The sequence below is a fragment of the Rhinichthys klamathensis genome, unplaced genomic scaffold (assembly GCF_029890125.1).
Source record: "Rhinichthys klamathensis goyatoka isolate OS25496 unplaced genomic scaffold, OSU_Roscu_1.1 h1tg000059l_1, whole genome shotgun sequence".
Classification (NCBI taxonomy): Eukaryota; Metazoa; Chordata; class Actinopteri; order Cypriniformes; family Leuciscidae; genus Rhinichthys; species Rhinichthys klamathensis.
In genome coordinates, this window is record NW_026606604.1 from 9584427 (window position 1) to 9602573 (window position 18147).

Consider the following 18147-nt stretch of genomic DNA (forward strand, 5'->3'; position numbering starts at 1 on the left):
AAATGTCTCATTCTAAGGTAATAAAAACATAACGGTTCATTAAGTAAGGTCTTTATACACCACTGAAAACATAGTTATGGATTTTATATTGCATTTCTGTCAATAGATCCTCAGAAATATTACACAATGCACCTTACATAATATAATAATAGTAATCAGCTGATTGTCTCACGAACGTAACCAGCACATTCTCCCCACACAGCAAACCCATAATACAGCGAGGGAGAAGAACCACATGAAACTATGCAACTATATATTTTTTCTAACAGGATAGTAAAAGTTTAGCTGGCTAATATGAGCTGTTACTGTGGCTGAGCTGGTTAAAGCGTAAAGCCTTGTTTAAAGTCCCCGTGAACCGGAAGTTGCAAACGACTTTTCTCCAGTGTTGTGACGTATTTCCGAGAGAAACGGAATACTAAATGTGGAAAACTAGTGGGCGTGGCTTTTTATCCAACTAGCACCTGATTGGGTCTAGAAAAGTAGGTGTTGTCATTCAGCCTGTCTACTGTCAGTTGGAGGGGCGTGGTTACGGATGTTTAAGCAGACACCAAAACCGTCAAACCTACGTTATCAGGGAAGGTCCTCCAATGCAGAGGGGAGGGGAAATTTCAGATTTTGATTAAAGATTACGAAGCCAAAAAAATTTTTTGTGTGGATTGACTTACATGGATGAATTGTTCACCACAAAACGATCAATTTAGGCAAACAAAGTAAGTATGGTCAATTTTGAATTCATGGGGACTTTAAACTCGATGCGTCCGCATGAGCGCAAAGGTGCGCGCGGCAAAAATGACGTGATTGTAACAGCGCGCGCGCCTCCGCATCCCCTAGACACCACTTACTACACACAATAGGCTTTTTTTCTCTGATTTTGGAAACTCGATCGACTTAAAATGCTTCCAAGATCGACGGGTTGGTGATTCCTGTAACTGTTTTACGGTCAATGACAAGAGTAGCCTACTAATCAGCTGTCTCACGAACTTAACCAGCACATTTATCCCCACATAGCAAAGCCATAACACAGCGAGGGAGAAGAATTAAGTTACATGAAACAATCCAACTACATATTTACACCACTGACAAGGGAAAAGTCACTACTCACGGTGTTTATGACTAGCTTCTTCTAGCTTCCTGCGGCTTCTCTTTCAATGTAGTGACGAAACGCGGTCTGTAACGCTGTTTGTTCGCTGTCGGCTACGGTAGAAACATGACGTCACAATATGGCGACCTTCATAGAAGGGGATTCCCGCGCCTATGTAGATATAAATGCCTCATTCTAAGGTAATAAAAACATTACGGTTTATTAAGTAAGTTCTTTATACACCACTGAACACATAGTTATGGATGTCATATTGCATTTCTGTTAATAGATACTCAAAAATGTTACACATTGCACCTTTAAATAGTTTGGGAAATAATAAAAACAAGTTTAAATGGGTACATTTTCTATGAATATTTTTGAGTATTCATTTTCTTTTCTAACATAGCCTACTCCAGTTCTTTTTAAGACACACCAGACATGCAAATTTTGGTGTGAAATCATATTTATTTTGTCCATCAAAAGTGTGCTTTAAACGTGAGCAGCGCAGCAAATAGACTCTGCGCCGCCGAAACCCGCGCTTCACTGCTGCTCCTGTTTGACGCTCACGCGCTGCTTCTGCTCCCGGTGTGAATGCACTCATTGATTAACATGCACGCCGAAACCCGCGCTTCACTGCTGCTCACGCGACGCTCCTGCTCGACGCTCACGAGCTGCTCCTGCTCCCGGTGTGAATGCACTCATTGATTAACATGCACGCCGAAACCCGCGCTTCACTGCTGCTCCTGCTCGACGCTCACGCGCTGCTTCTGCTCCCGGTGTGAATGCACTCATTGATTAACATGCACGCCGAAACCCGCGCTTCACTGCTGCTCACGCGACGCTCCTGCTCGACGCTCACGAGCTGCTCCTGCTCCCGGTGTGAATGCACTCATTGATTAACATGCACGCCGAAAAAAAAAAACGCGCTGCTCACGTTTGCGGTGTGAAACGGCCGTAATTCACGAGGTTTCCTACATGTGCGTTCCGTGTGCACGTGTGATGCTGATGTTGCGCGATGTTAATCATGTGGCGCCCGAGGGCATTTGACCGGCATAAAATCGGAATATGTCAGACTGACCGGCCGGTCGCCGATCATGGCCGATCACGTGAAAATCGGCCGATTCCGTTCACCAGCCGATCAATCGGTGCATCTCTATTCCGTGCCTCTTGAATTCCTCAAATCAAACGGATACGCTTAAGTGGGCAGGTCCTGTGTGGCAAAAGGGTGGTTGCCATGGTTGCGAGAGAGTGACAGTCGCCTAAGCCAATCCTTTGTTTCGTCCCGGAAGGAAATAATGAGCTGTGTTTAGTGCAGATTAAACGGTCTAGAGTCACTCGATTTTTATACTCTTTTTATCAGAGTACTTACATTTTAATTATGCATTGATATATACAGAAAGTTTAAACAAATTTGGAAAAAAGTTTTTTTTTTGTAAAATTCCTACCTACAATACCTTTAAGTCACATACAACAATACTAGAACAAGCCAAAGCACAACATGACAAGATTAATCACTGAGTTTATAATGGCAATGTCTTTTTTGGCACATAGATTCATTCATGCAAAACCCCTCATTGTGTTTGAGCCTAAAATTGCTGCACAGCATTAATCCAATTCTAAATGTCATATAGATGATTGAAAAAATGCATTGTCCCCTCAATATAAGCTACTTAACAAAAAGTAGCTTACTAACTTTTAAAAAGGTACCGTGACTTTAGATAAAACATTAAAGTATGAGTAGGCTGCAACTTGGCGTCTCAGTGAAGTTTTCCAACACTGATAAGTAAATGGTTAGTCTTCTCCCAGAGCCTTACATAACCAAAATACACCTACAACAGATCAATTCCCAGGAATGACCGACGCTGCTTTTGGATACATCCGACATTATTTAATTTGATTTATTTAATTAATTATTTAAGCAACAGAGTTTGTTCCGAGTTACTTACGTGCGTGTCTTCATGAATGAAGATCTAAGGGTTCCAGCTGGAGGGAGAGCTTCTCGCCTTCATTACGGAGACAAAGCCATAACAGCTCAACCTTCTGAACCATTAATGCTTTTTCACCTCCGTTCCCTTATTAGCTCATCTCGGTGAATGTTTCAGAAATGATCCTGGTTTCATGCACCGATGGAGCACAGCATATCAATACATGGTTCATTGACAATATCTGACTTCCTAGATTGGGCCGATTCCAATATCTAGGTAGTACAATGACATTTTGTGAAAGACTTTACACCGTTGCCCAGAGAGCCTTTTTCATGGATATGCACTGATGTAATACTGGCAATTATTTGCACACTCATTTCCATGTTTCTGTATGTGGTCCCCTGACAAAACATTATTTCATAGCCTTCAGTTCTAGAATCATAACAAGTCTTGAGAGAACACAATGTAATAGTTTTCTTACAGCAAATAATATGAAATGAAAAACACATACGTATCCCATACTGCGTTTGCCCTCAGAGCAAAATGAGTCATATACAAAAGCACAAAATAAAATTTCTTCAACTCCAATTAAGTTCATCTCTTAGATTCGTAATAAAACCAGTTTTCATCTTACCATGAGAATAAAAAGGTTTAAAATCAATACGAAACAAATCTGACCCTTTTCACCGTCTAATTGAACATTCCTAGTCTTACTGTTCATGATTCATGTTTTCTCAAATAAAAACGCTTGTCTTGTAATCTTTTATTAAAAAGAAATATTCTAAAACTTTCCCTTGACTGGCTGAACGTACGTGATCATACATCTACCAACCTGACCTGACTTTGATTGAGTTTCTAAAAGATTTCACACTTACTTCTTACTGACTTTATGCCCAAGTTCATCCAATTCCATTTTAAGCGGATTGGTATGAAACATGTGACACGGTCTCAAATGTGAGATTTTGAAATCATCCTCTTTAAAGGGCGATATTCACAAACCCACATCAAAGCAGCTTTTTTTTATCACGGTCTCTTTTCTTATTTCCCATCACAACTTTGTCCCCTCGAGTCACCGCATGGCCTCTCCAGCAGACAATAGACTAGTTCAAGCGAGACTGGATGGCTGCCTTGTTGAATTTGATTGGCGTCTTCATCTCTGGCAGTGGTGCGAGTTCACAAAATCATCAGATCTCTTGGTGGTCATAATCCAAACGTGCTCTTCAAATTGAGCGGAGATGTCACTGATTGAAACAAATGAGTAATTCCACACTCCAGTGGACGCAAATCATCCAGAAAAAAATATCGAGATTGAAGCAGGTCGACGCAGAATGCTTTGTTCAAAACAAAATGGACCGGTGTGCAGGATCAGATCGATAAAGACAAACATTTAAAGGACATTTAAGCCACAGTCCTTGCCTAGAGATACTGTATCAAGTCAAAGCTGGAGATAAGATCGAATGTACAAGACCAAAAGGTTAAGAAAGTATATTAACTTATTTATGGGTCATTATTTGACAGTTTATAATACAAAATGATGTAAAAGTATTTATCAATATTACATGAACAATGGAAAAAAGTATTTTCATCTGCTAGAAGTAAAACTGAAACAGATAATAAATATTCTTAAAAATATATTCTACTAGGAGGATAGTATTTTAACCACAAAAAAAAAAAAAAAAGATTAGCAAACTTCAAATAAAAATATATATTTTTGAACTATTTCACATCAAAAATAAATAAATATTCATTTATATTTACTAATTATTTTCTTTAATTATTTTGATATTTTTATTACAATTCTGCCCCACCTTCCATTATATGGGTAGTATTAAAAAAACTGATTTAAAAAAAAAAAAAAAAAAAAAAAAAAAAAAATTAATATAAAAAATTATTTCTTCAATAATTTCCAATAGTAAAAAAATAGATAAATAATTGTAACATTCATTCGTCTTTTATTTCTGTACATTTGATTCTTAATGTTTAGCTGATAATTTATTTTGACATGTTTCCTAGCAAACAATGGCAGCAACAATATCCAAATTAAAAATCCTGAAATAATAGAACTATAGCGACTTAACACATTTAGACAACCATGTCATTTATTTCTAGCACCGCCACCATCTTTGGCAGTTTTAAAAAAAAATCTTACAGCAGAACCATGTGTAACATGATTAATACGTAAGAATCAATTAAAAACTGCTGACTTAGTAAATTAATAACATCTCTGTACAATGTTTGAGCTTTAGACATGGAGAGAATTAGCATAAAGTCTTAGCATGAAATCCATTAGCGTAACCACCATGAGTGCTGAATGAACAGGGACTATCAGACGGCACAGTCAGGCATCCGCGAGCAGGACGGATGAGTCTGAGGAGGGAGATTACAGCGGAAATCAGCTCAGCTCACACAGCCTCATTGCCTAATATAAAGACACGGATTTAACAACATCTACAAGACAGCGTTTCTCCTCAAATTGTGACAAACACATTTTAATGAGGGCAAAGTTGTGCTATACTGTTTGGTAAAGAGTTTGTTGATATGGCACTTGCATCTGAAGAATTTTCTGACTGGTATTTATTGACAAAACTACAAAAAGTACCACTTTTGCTAGGAAATAATGGCATAAGATGTCACATGTTACTAATTTGTTTATACTTTAAAAGGTAGGGTAGGCAATTTTCAGAGAGGCTAGCATTAGCGAGCTAGCTTTGAAAGCATAAGATCCCACCCTCACTTCAGAGCGTCTCCAAAGCCACGCCTCCTCCAAAACACACAAACACACAGAGCAGGGAGCAAACGCAAGTGTCACGAGAGACGGCGTTAAACTACCTCATGTCTCAAAGCACATAACATTACAATAATAATGAACATAAACAACTTCAAGAGCCCTGACCTGTACCACCTGACTGCTGCAGATTCATTTAGCTGTTGATAGTGTTGCCACTTAAACACATAAATTTGAGTCACGAACCGCTCCGAGTAAAGCGTCACAGGTTTCCATCTCTTCCAGATTACAGTAGTTATGGGGTGAACGCAGGATAAGCTCGTTGTTTTGATTCAGGAGGGACTGTAAAAGCCGGCTGCTGTTTCGGTTGCGATACTCGGTGACTGACGTCTGTCGGACTCTGACTATGTGAGCAGGTGCACAGAGGTATGAAAATACATACGTGGACAGGCAGGTAGGACATCGTATCATTGATTGGATGAACATTTTATGGTCCTACGCCCTCCACAGACAATAAGCCACTTAACTTAGAAAATCCTATCAGGATGTGAAGAGATTTTCAATCAGCATAACAAAAAAATGCTTCTGAAACAAATCACCTATGCTCTGCCTTTAACCAATTCTAACTGATGCTTCCAAGACAATCACACAACATTCTTCAAAAAGAATAGCAATTTCAACAAACCCTAAACTATTTCAGCCAGCTAGACAATTATTTCCTTGGTGACATATGACTCAAAATGCAACAACAATGTTCAGTTTATCACCAAGGTTTGAAAGATATGAAACCAACCAATTCAAGATACAGTGACAGTGCATCATTGTTCCAGTGGGGCGAGAGGCGGATCTGTCAACTGGGCCAAAACTCATCACACTGGGTTCAGTAACAAAACATACACTTGAGGATACTGCAGCACAATTCACTTTCCACAAGCATTTGCCCTGTCAGGTAAACAAGTATCACACAGAGCACTAGCTGAACTATGACACTGAAGGCACATAAACAAGATCCCTGAGTGTTTGTGCAGACAATAACGTTAAAAACATCATAAAATACTAAGTTGCCAAACATATACAAAATTGCTATCTAAGCCTCCACATTTAACTTATGTCATGCTCTGGGCATGAAAAAATTAGATTGAGGTAAAACTAAAACAACTAATTATATTTCAGTAAAAATCTATAGTCATGTCTTCTCAAAATAAATTGCATTTTAATATTATGAATATGAAATGAAGAAAAAAAAATCAATACTTGTAGTAGCCTAATAGAATTACATCTTTAACAACACAGCAACCATTTTGGGTAGTGCTTCATTTAATACTTCATATCTTGTGCCAAAAAAGTATTTATTTATTATAAAGATTTATTATAAATAATTAAATAAATAAGCATTTAAAATAAATATAAATAATTAAACATAAATAAAATGTAAAATGAATATAAATACATTTTCAAATTAAAATAAATAAAATGTAACAAATACATTTAAAAAATAAAATAAAACTAAACATATTTTATAGACCTGGATACATTTGCTTTGACCAATTTTGACAAAATGTACTGACATAGAAAAAAAACAATGTTGTTAATCTTTTACTATTTAATTATTGTATATGATAGGCTCCATCTAAATATATGGCCACAAAGCAAAATTAATGCAGTTTACTAGATTAAAAGGGTGGCACAGCTTACCCAGACACATCTTACCCTATTTTTCCCAATCGGTCACTGGTCCTGACAACATGCATGTAAATAAGCAGAATTAATAATAATTCCCTTCAAATTCCAATGGTGAATTTCTGTAGATCGATACAGAACTGTTTGGGAAAGAATCACAATGCATCAGTGAATCAACCCACACATCCCAAGAAGCATGTTCACATACAGCTCAGCATCAGTTCCCACAAAATCGCTGCAAAAGTGTGAACATATTTTAAGGCACGCTGACCTGGCATTACCTTTAATAGTGGTGGCATTCGTTCTCCTGCCAAAAACACTGGCCTTTGACTCCCATGACTCATTTATAAGGCAGCCTTCGCACACTTCAGGAGAATGATCGCGTCAGGAAGCTCCTCGAAAAATTGTGCCGCTTCCCAAAAGCATCATAAAAGTTATTGATGTGGTCTGTATTGTGACACCCCTTCTGGCAAATCACCCGCATCAAGCGCTGAATATCATAAGACGACGATCATGAGATGAGTTGCGTCGTCTTCTGAGGTTCCCTCAGCCGTAACGACATTGTCTTTTATTGCTAAAAGCCACCTCAATCTGTTCACGTCTCTGGGGCTCGGCAACGGTTTACGTGAGAAAAAGAAAAAGTGAGGCAAACCTCGTCTCAAAGAGGACTGTGAGCAGTAGGTCAAGATGAACATTGATCAAAGAGTGGAAGAAAAAAGAAAGTACATGATTAGACTTTAGCAGCTGTTCTCATTCGCAAACGGTTAGCGACAAACGCTTGAAGAGAAACTTTGTAATTGACAACGAAACAAAAAGAATCGCAATGTTCACATAAACATCTCTTGAGACTCCAAAGTCCATTTGTTTGATGAACACAAGCTAATTTTGCTCTAATGCAACTTGATAATGAATGTCAGTGCAAAGACCTTTCTTTGTTTACACAGTTTCTTCAAGCACTTTGTATTAAACTTAGAAATACAACAGATGTGAACAATAGTGTAATCTAGAGCGAATTCCATCATGTCGGCTTGAATCGAAAGGGCATGAAAGTAAATTACCATAATTATAATCATGAGCAGTTAGGTTGCTCTTGCTGCTTTTCTGACATGAAACAGAATGCAGTGTTATAAAGACAGAAGATGCTTGAAAGGCAGTGTTCAAAAGACATCCATTATGTGATTTTTAGGTTTATCCTCTCACCCTTTGTATTTTCCTGACGTAGCGTGAACGGGGCAGTTAGATAATGCGTTTTCCTGTAGTGCAAGGAGCCTTTTCTTCATTGTGTATTGAAATAATGGAAGCATGCTGTGGTACATCAGACAAGAAAAGAGTTGCGCGTAAAACAACCAAACACACTTTGAAAACAATCAGACTACGGCCGGTTTTACTGCATTATGGGCAGTACTTGTGAACAAATTATCTACAATTTGAGCATTCTCAATTTGTTGGACGATATGAAAACACTTACCAATTTTGTGCTGAGACTGAGCATGGATAAAATCTGAGCATGGAAAAAACTTTATCTTTAAGGGTGACCATGACTTTGCCTGAATCATCTTTTGTTGGTCCTAGAACAACATTTCTTGCAAACAAACTAAATCCTAAAGCCCAAAATATACTTCAGTTTTTACAGGTATACGCGAGGGTACGGATACAGTCCACGTGACACGGATTTTGTTACCAGAATAGCACATAGCTTCCATTATCTTTTTCTTATTTTGCAAGCAGAATAAAAAGAAAAACCTGCAAAAAAACAAAACAATTGGGGAGACCAGAAGAGCTCGTGCACCAGAGATTCCTGTGATGGTAATGTCACATTATAAATATCATTCAACCACAATACTTCACTGACGCCGTCATGAACAATTCAACCTGCATGGTGAACAGTTTGTCTCGAAGTCGAACCCCAAAGCAATTACATAGAATTAAAAGTTCTTTCAGCCAATTATATTCTGTGCCTGGACAGAAATCCGATAAAATATTTAATAGAAATATAATAATTGTCTCATGCTCACCAAGGCTGCATTTATTTGATCAAAAATTCAGTAAAAATTTATTAAATTCACAACTTTATTTTATTTTTAACTTTTCAATTTGAATATATTTTTTAAAAGGTCATTTTTTTCCTGTGATCAAAGCTGAATGTTCAGCAACATTACTCCAGTCTTCAGTCACATGATCCTTCAGAAATCATTCTAATATGATTTGCTGCTCAAGAAACATTTATAATTATTATCAATGTTGAAAACAGTTGTGCTGCTTAGTGTTTTTTGAAACTGTGATACATTTTTTTAGAATTCTTTAATGAATAGTTAGTTCGAAAGAACAGAATTTATTTGGGTAACGCTTTAGATTACAGCCCGGAAATTACTGCGTAATTAAAGCGATTTTACAGGTTAACTTTTGGCAATTTAGTCTACCTATAACGTACTTACAATATAAGTATAAGGGAACAATATTTTAAGTTTGGGGAATAAAGGGGTAACAACAAGGAGAATTATTTATACTGTAAGTATTATAGAACTAAGGGGTACTTATTCTACTATTTTGATACAACAATCTTACATTTGGGAGCAATTTAGTGAGAACATACACTGCGTAGCTACCTTTTTGAAATAATGGTGAACCAGTACATACTGTATAGGCTTTTTAAAAATGACAGGGTACATATCTATGCATTTATAATGTAATCTTTTTAACACAATTGCACTGAAAACGAAAACTATTGCAACATTTGCTTAAATATTGGGGAAAGATACTCTTGTTTCATGTAGTGGTGCTTGTTACCCTCTTGTTCCATGTAGTTACAGGGTAAGTAAAATAAAAATGCATAGACACAATCTTATATCACTGACTCAGAAACCTTTATTTATTATACAAGCACCACTTACCCTGTAACCACATGAAACCAGATATATTTCCCAGTATTTAAAAAAAATGCAATAGTCTTAGCTTTTCTTGTCTTGAAACATGTTAGCCCAAACTTAAACATCTGCACTTTTGTTATCAAAAAAAAAACACAATTATTACAAAAAGGTAAGCAGTGTATGTTCGCCGCTAAAATGCTCCCAAATGTAAGATTGTTAATAGTAGAATAAGTACCCCCTAGTTCTATAATACTTACAGAATAAATATTTTTTTTTAATTCTCCTGGGTGTTACCCCTTTATTCCCCAAACTTTACATATTGTTCCCTTATACTTACATGCAAGTACATTATAGGTACACTATAATTACCGCAAGTTACACTGTAAATTCCTCTTAATTACACAGTACTTTCCGTGCTGTAATCTAAAGCCTTACCTTTATTTTAAACCAAAATCTGTAATAATGTAAAATTTGACATTTTTATCAATAATGCATCCTTGCTATATATATATATATATATATATATATATATATATATACAGGTCCTTCTCAAAAAATTAGCATATTGTGATAAAGTTAATTATTTTCCATAATGTAATGATAAAAATTAAACTTTCAAATATTTTAGATTCATTGCACACCAACTGAAATATTTCAGGTCTTTTATTGTTTTAATACTGATGATTTTGGCATACAGCTCATGAAAACCCAAAATTCATGTCTCAAAAAATTAGCATATCATGAAAAGGGTCTCTAAACAAGCTATTAACCTAATCATCTGAATCAACTAATTAACTCTAAACACCTGCAAAAGATTCCTGAGGCTTTTAAAAACTCCCAGCCTGTTTCATTACTCAAAACCGCAATCATGGGTAAGACTGCTGTCCAGAAGGCCATCATTGACACCCTCAAGCAAGAGGGTAAGACAGAAAGAAATTTCTGAACAAATAGGCTGTTCCCAGAGTGCTGTATCAAGGCACCTCAGTGGGAAGTCTGTGGAAAGGAAAAAGTGTGGCAAAAAACGCTGCACAACAAGAAGAGGTGACCGGACCCTGAGGAAGATTGTGGAGAAGGACCGATTACAGACCTTGGGGGACCTGCGGAAGCAGTGGACTGAGTCTGGAGTAGAAACATCCAGAGCCACCGTGCACAGGCGTGTGCTGGAAATGGGCTACAGGTGCCGCATTCCCCAGGTCAAGCCACTTTTGAACCAGAAACAGCGGCAGAAGCGCCTGACCTGGGCTACAGAGAAGCAGCACTGGACTGTTGCTCAGTTTTGCATGTCATTCGGAAATCAAGGTGCCAGAGTCTGGAGGAAGACTGGGGAGAAGGAAATGCCAAAATGCCTGAAGTCCAGTGTCAAGTACCCACAGTCAGTGATGGTCTGGGGTGCCATGTCAGCTGCTGGTGTTGGTGCACTGTGTTTTATCAAGGGCAGGGTCAATGCAGCTAGCTATCAGGAGATTTTGGAGCACTTCATGCTTCCATCTGCTGAAAAGCTTTATGGAGATGAAGATTTCAGTGCCAAAACCACTGGTAAATGGTTTACTGACCATGGTATTACTGTGCTCAATTGGCCTGCCAACTCTCCTGACCTGAACCCCATAGAGAATCTGTGGGATATTGTGAAGAGAAAGTTGAGAGACGCAAGACCCAACACTCTGGATGAGCTTAAGGCCGCTACCGAAGCATCCTGGGCCTCCATAACACCTCAGCAGTGCCACAGGCTGATTGCCTCCATGCCACGCCGCATTGAAGCAGTCATTTCTGCAAAAGGATTCCCAACCAAGTATTGACTATTGAGTGCATAACTGAACATAATTATTTGAAGGTTGACTTTTTTTTTTTTTGTATTAAAAACACTTCTTTTATTGGTCGGATGAAATATGCTAATTGTTTGAGACAGGAATTTTGGGTTTTCATGAGCTGTATGCCAAAATCATCAGTATTAAAACAATAAAAGACCTGAAATATTTCAGTTGGTGTGCAATGAATCCAAAAATATATGTAAGTTTAATTTTTATCATTACATTATGGAAAATAATGAACTATCACAATATGCACATTTTTTGAGAAGGACCTGTATATATATATATATATATATATATATATATATATATATATATATATATATTTATTTATTTATTTATTTATTTATTTATTTATTTATTCATTTTTATTATTAATAATATTAATATATCTTACTGACCCTAAACTGCTAGCCATTCAGCCGTTTTTGATTGATCGGGCAAATTTAAATTGCTAACAGCTGGGGTCCTAAGAGGACTTAACTCATTAATGACAGGATAAAATAAAGCATGATGGACAACCAAGTCCGTCAAAGTGACAGGTAATGATTATCTGTAGCACAACCTCTGCACCCACACTGTCCCAATGTCCCCCAAATGGATTAAAACTCACCAGAATTTAAAACATTGTGAGAATAAACACACACCCGTCACTAAAGCCATTGTGTTGCTTGAAAAACCTGACTAAACCCATTCAAAATGAAGTGATGAAGCCATTTAGAATGAGTCACTGGTTGGACAAAAAAAACCTGGTTGCAGCTCAAAGCCCTTTGGACTTCACGGCCCGCAAGCAACCGCCAAATCAGCCCTATGGTTAATCTGAGCTTGTGTCCCACATGGGCATTACCGCTCAATGTGTTCGTGCATGTGCCAAATGCTGAATCCCATTTCAGACAAGGCAAAATATTTCATAATATTGGCTCATAATTCACATAGAATTTAAATCAATAATGTGCCCATGAAAAATTCCTTAGTATAATTAGAAATTATATAGAAATTATTTAATTGTAATAAAATGCATTGTAAACAAAAGAAATACATGCAATTTTCGTGCTACAATCATTATCAGGCACATAATGTACACACATTGTAAAAAAAAAAAAAGTGTGTTCAAATTTAGTGTTCATTATCAGCTGCAAAATCATATTGATGATGCCACAAAGCTACCCCCTCTGAATAATAAAAGAAATACAATAAAAATGCACCACCAATGTTTCAGTGGACTAAACATAGACGTTGCACCTCTTGCACCTAAACTGTCCAAGAAGCACCAGCACTAGAATACATAATGTGCAATGTCTGACTAAGACATAAATGCATGATGGGAAAGACACAGTAATGTTTTGTTTCAAAGATATGTGCTTGAAGCTCAGCATGGCTGTTTGTGACCAACAGTAATCTGACAGCTATTAGAGTACTTTCACAAAACAGTTATATATACACACACACAGACATTCGTGCACATGCACACACAAATGCACACAAAGTGACTGCTTTCAAATCATCTCAACTACCTGAGTGTTTGTCATCACGCACAACAATAGCAATTACCCTTGAATGATTTGCAGTGCAATGCGATGCCTTGTTGCCAGGCAACACTCATGTTAATGAAGAAAGCCCATTCTCTAAGTAAAAAAGTATAGGGCACGTTACTCGGCCGACAGAAGGGGGGCTTGAAAACGATCTGGATCACAGCGGTTCAACTGTGATGCTCAAGCAGCTGAAAACAGATGTACCTAAGAGTTGTGCTTTTTAATGCTTAAGTCCAGGATCCAGCCCTTGAGGGTTTCAAGAACAACACTGAATGTCAATAGGCACTTGGGTTTTCCTAAGTACATTTAATTTTCATTAAGAACAGATTTCTCCCTAAACTAGGTAAGTGCGCATTGGGCCCAGTCCCAGAGGTTTTACACTGGTACTCAGCATTGATGTATATATTGTCAGGAGACCATATTGTAGATACCTGATCGCAACACTTATTTTCATTAGAGTCAATCAAAAGCCACTTTAGAGAGAATTAGAGCAATGTTTGCACTCAGAGTTTATGGCACTCATAGTCCAGTTAATGACCCCTCATTTATTAATTTGGTCATTTAGGATGCTTATGATGGAAATTAAAGGTAAATGATAAAAAATTAGAAGGTGAGTATGCTGAACACACAGAATAATCTGTGTGCTAAGTACCTTTATATTAAAAGGCCATTATGTCAAATGAACTTGCACAACCCATTGACACATAAATCGGTTTCCTAACAAGGAAAATTCTATTATTTACTTACCCAAACCTATATGAATTTACAGCATGGAGAACTAAAGGAGAAATTATTACTGGTCATGAGAAATATTTACTTTTTTTCATGCTATTACTTTGAATGGGAAGTAAAAAAATACTATGAATGGGGACCGAGGCACTCAAGCTTCAAAAAGCATGTAAAGGCACAGTAAAAACAGCAAAAAAGCAGTTCATATGACCCACTACATACAAAGTCTTCGAAAGCCATATGATAGTTTTGTGAATACAAACCTACATTTCTGTCTGCATTTCACACAAACATATTGCATGACTTCAAAGGACTTGGCATATTGTGCATACATCATATGGCCTTGTCTGGTCATTTTGAAGCTTTCAAGTCATCATTCACTTTTATTATGAAAAGAGTGATCAGAATATTCTTTCTTTTTGTTTTCCATGTAAGAAAGTCAAATTAGGACGGGTTAGAAATGACATGAGGTTGAGTAAATAATGAGAGTTTTTTATTTTTATTTGAATGTGAATTATTCCTTTAATCCTATTGTCACAAATATGAACAAACATACAATGTACGCTTTGAACACCGCCTTGAGGTATAAAGAAGACTTTTCCTCTCATTTCCTACCCCATCCATGTCTGACATCAGCAAAGATCTTATTATGATTGTGCATGCTGATATTCTTCAGCATGCATAAAGCCTCCTCCTAGGGGGTGGACTTACATTAACCCCAATGTTCAACATCACCTTAACTTAGACCATTATGTTAGCTTAAGTAATTTGTTCCACATGTTCAAACCAGGATCCGAACATAAATTAGAGTCAGTCACAGGATTTAACTCCACATCTGGCACGTAACTTGACAGTAATCAAATTAAACCGAAATGCAAAGTTCATCAGTCTATACAGCTTTTAATTTGATCAAACTGATCCATATTGTCTCTATAATCAATTACTCTTTTTATACATCTAGTTCTCTTTAAATTAGAGCTGCTTGCTTTTAGCACGGAATAATATTAGAGCATTAAGATATTGTACAATTCTCTGACTCTGCTGTCAGAAATTCATCTTGCTTTAGTTGTACGTGTGTGAGAATAGTCACGGAGTGAGAGAGCATGTGTACTACTCTTGTAATGTCTTAGAGTAGCAATTTGAGAGTCATTCTTGATTTTTACTACCCAGAAGCCATTGATTCATGAATGTAATTGCATATTTCAACCTATGGATTTCTCTGCTGGAAATGGATTGGAAAAAAAAAAAAAAACAGTGCACAAGCAAAAAACGGAGAAGTCTCTTGTTAACAAAGAAGTAGTCGGAAAGAAAAAGAATATAGTTTCTCAGTCAATGGCCCGTTGTACCTCATGTCAGGTGATATTTGCCTATAAACTAAAAGTGCTTGTAATTCAGTTTGCCACAACTTTCTGACTGCAGTAGAAGAATATACCAGCATGGTAACTTACAGTGGTGAAGTTTGGAGGGATGCAATCCTCCCCTCTGAAGGTGCACTGCAAGAGCATTTCGTTGATATCGTGGCCTGTGCGGTTGTAGAAATCCGTCATGTTGAACTGCTTGGGCTTGTAGTTGGCAAAATTAGCCTTGTCCTTCAACAAAGCGAGGACTTCCGGCTCGGCCAAGTGAGGGTTAGCGATCTGATAGTTCTCGTTGAGCAGTGCCAGCAGCTCCCCAACGTGGTACAGATCATTCTTTGTGATCTTCGAGAAACGAAACTCGTTGAGGTTGCAGAAGGTGATGGCAGGAAAGGTGAGGATGGGCGCCGCCACCTCATCAAGTTTGGTGACGTGAGGGAACTCAAAGTAGTAGTACACTCGGTCCATGCACACAAACATCAGCAGACCTAGAGAGCCCAAGAAGGACAGTGACCACAGGAAGCGACGGAACGTCATGTGCCCGTAGGCGAATATGTGGCTCATGCCATGTAACGTGGAGGAGTTGGCGAAAACTTGGAGGCTGGACGGCCTCGTGCTTTCAATGCTATCTTCGGAGTCTCCCTTCATGGCTGTCATTTGGTATCCACTGAAAACTAGGTTTACAGCTGAAACAATCGGTAGAAAGTGTGCAAATGAGGTAATTTAAAAAGCAGCAAGTCTTTGAAGAGGTTCTTTAGGTAGCTTTTCAATTAGTGGTAGTCCTCACTCCATCTGCAACCTCTTCCACTGTCTCTGAGAAAGCAGCTGTCATTCCATGCAGAACCAAACACAATGACAGCTCCAAAAAGACCAAGTCGCATGAAAAGACAGGAGTGACGCTGTCCGGTTTCTGAGGGACAAAGCACAAAGAAGTGAAGGGAAACCAAAAGGCACAGAGGAATTGTGGAAATGTAAACACAGCAGAAAGATCTCACTAGGCGAGAACAGTTGATTGGAGCGTGCCTCCTCCGGTCAGCACAGAATGGCTTTACATCGCTATGACAATGCCATGGAATGGATTCGTGAATGGGAAGATTACAAGAGCCGAGCGTCTGTTGCTCGTCGCCGGCTACGTCCCCCTGTGCCACTCCCCTGCTGAAAATCAAGGGTCATAGACCTCCTATCCCACCTCTGCGTTTGACAGCCTCAGCTGGGTTCCCAGTCTCTCCTGGATTCACGGCGAGCTGCGGGGAGCGCTGCCTCTTGGTGTTTTGGAAAGCCAATGTGGTGGTCTCGCCTCAGACAGCGAACGTTCCTTCCTCCAGATCTGGAAATGAGGATTTATGCACCTCTGCCGGCTGCCTGCCACCCCTCCTCTCTCTCCGTTGCTCTTTAGTAGTCAGGATCCATCCCACTGCTGAGCGTCTGCTCCGCCACAGCCTGTGTGTGTGTGTGTGTGCGAGAAGCATGGGGGAGGGTGCTAGCGGGGCTGGGGGTACTTCGACTCCAGGTTTTGTATGAAAGAAAAGCTCTCAAATGTGCAATGCTGTATTTCAGCTACAGGTAGTTGCAGAGAATCAACCATCTGTGCCATGTGATCGTATCTGAGGAGGTTGGTTTTGCATGGAAGCACATCCTCATTTTCCCTACTAAACCTGCATCTTAATTTAGTTGAGATGAACTCGCATGGTTTTTTATCATTTCAAGACACCATTTGAGTGAGCAGTAACAAACACGTCGGTCAAACAGACTCGATTTATGGACTGAGGTTCAATCAATCAATACCAATATGCATTGTATTTTGAGGGTTAATAGTTCAGGGATCCCTTCACAGCCCACTAGCAAATCCAGCCTTAAGTGACACAAGATTACAGCCACTATGATGCTCAAAGGAGAAAAATTACCATAACAATGGGTGAATGGTCACGGTTAGAGATCTTTCTCAACCAAATGAAATCAATAATCCAATCAATGTCGCAAGGTGAGGTAACATGGGAGTAAAATACATAATACTTGTTTATATTTAGTTGTTGCAGGGTCTCATTTTTAATACATGCAATTCTATTAAAGCTACAATATGTAAGATTTTTGTAATAAAATATCCAAAAATCACTTGCACAGTGTGATATATTTCCTGCAGTTGTGTACTTACAATATCCCAAAAGTTCCCAAAGATTTTTAATTTCAGAGAAATTCCAATTTTAAATTGGACAGAGACGCCACTCTTGTATGTACTTTATTAGACAGGTGAGCAAATGTACAAAAAACGAATCAATGTTATATAGCTCAACATGATGCAATGTTAGAATGTGATCAGTAATTGTAATGTTGATCTAGCTTACTGCTATTCTCATTCAGACAAACTAACAAAGAATAACCAAGTGAAACAGCACTGCGTTACCTCACAAGTTTAATTAGTCAAACTGACCTGTGTGAGTATTAATT

The 18147-nt window shown here is 38.2% G+C and overlaps 1 protein-coding gene across 1 annotated transcript in view; it reads right to left on the reverse strand.

The window, feature by feature from the left end:
* asic1c (acid-sensing (proton-gated) ion channel 1c) overlaps nucleotides 1-16443 on the reverse strand; it is a 92665-nt gene extending 76222 nt beyond the window's left edge. Inside the window, exon 1 of the mRNA XM_056249293.1 lies at nucleotides 15796-16443. Within this exon, the coding sequence (XP_056105268.1) occupies nucleotides 15796-16359 (564 nt within the window). The 5' untranslated portion in view covers nucleotides 16360-16443. The remainder of the gene's footprint in view (nucleotides 1-15795) is intronic.
* Nucleotides 16444-18147: the final 1704 nt, after the last annotated feature.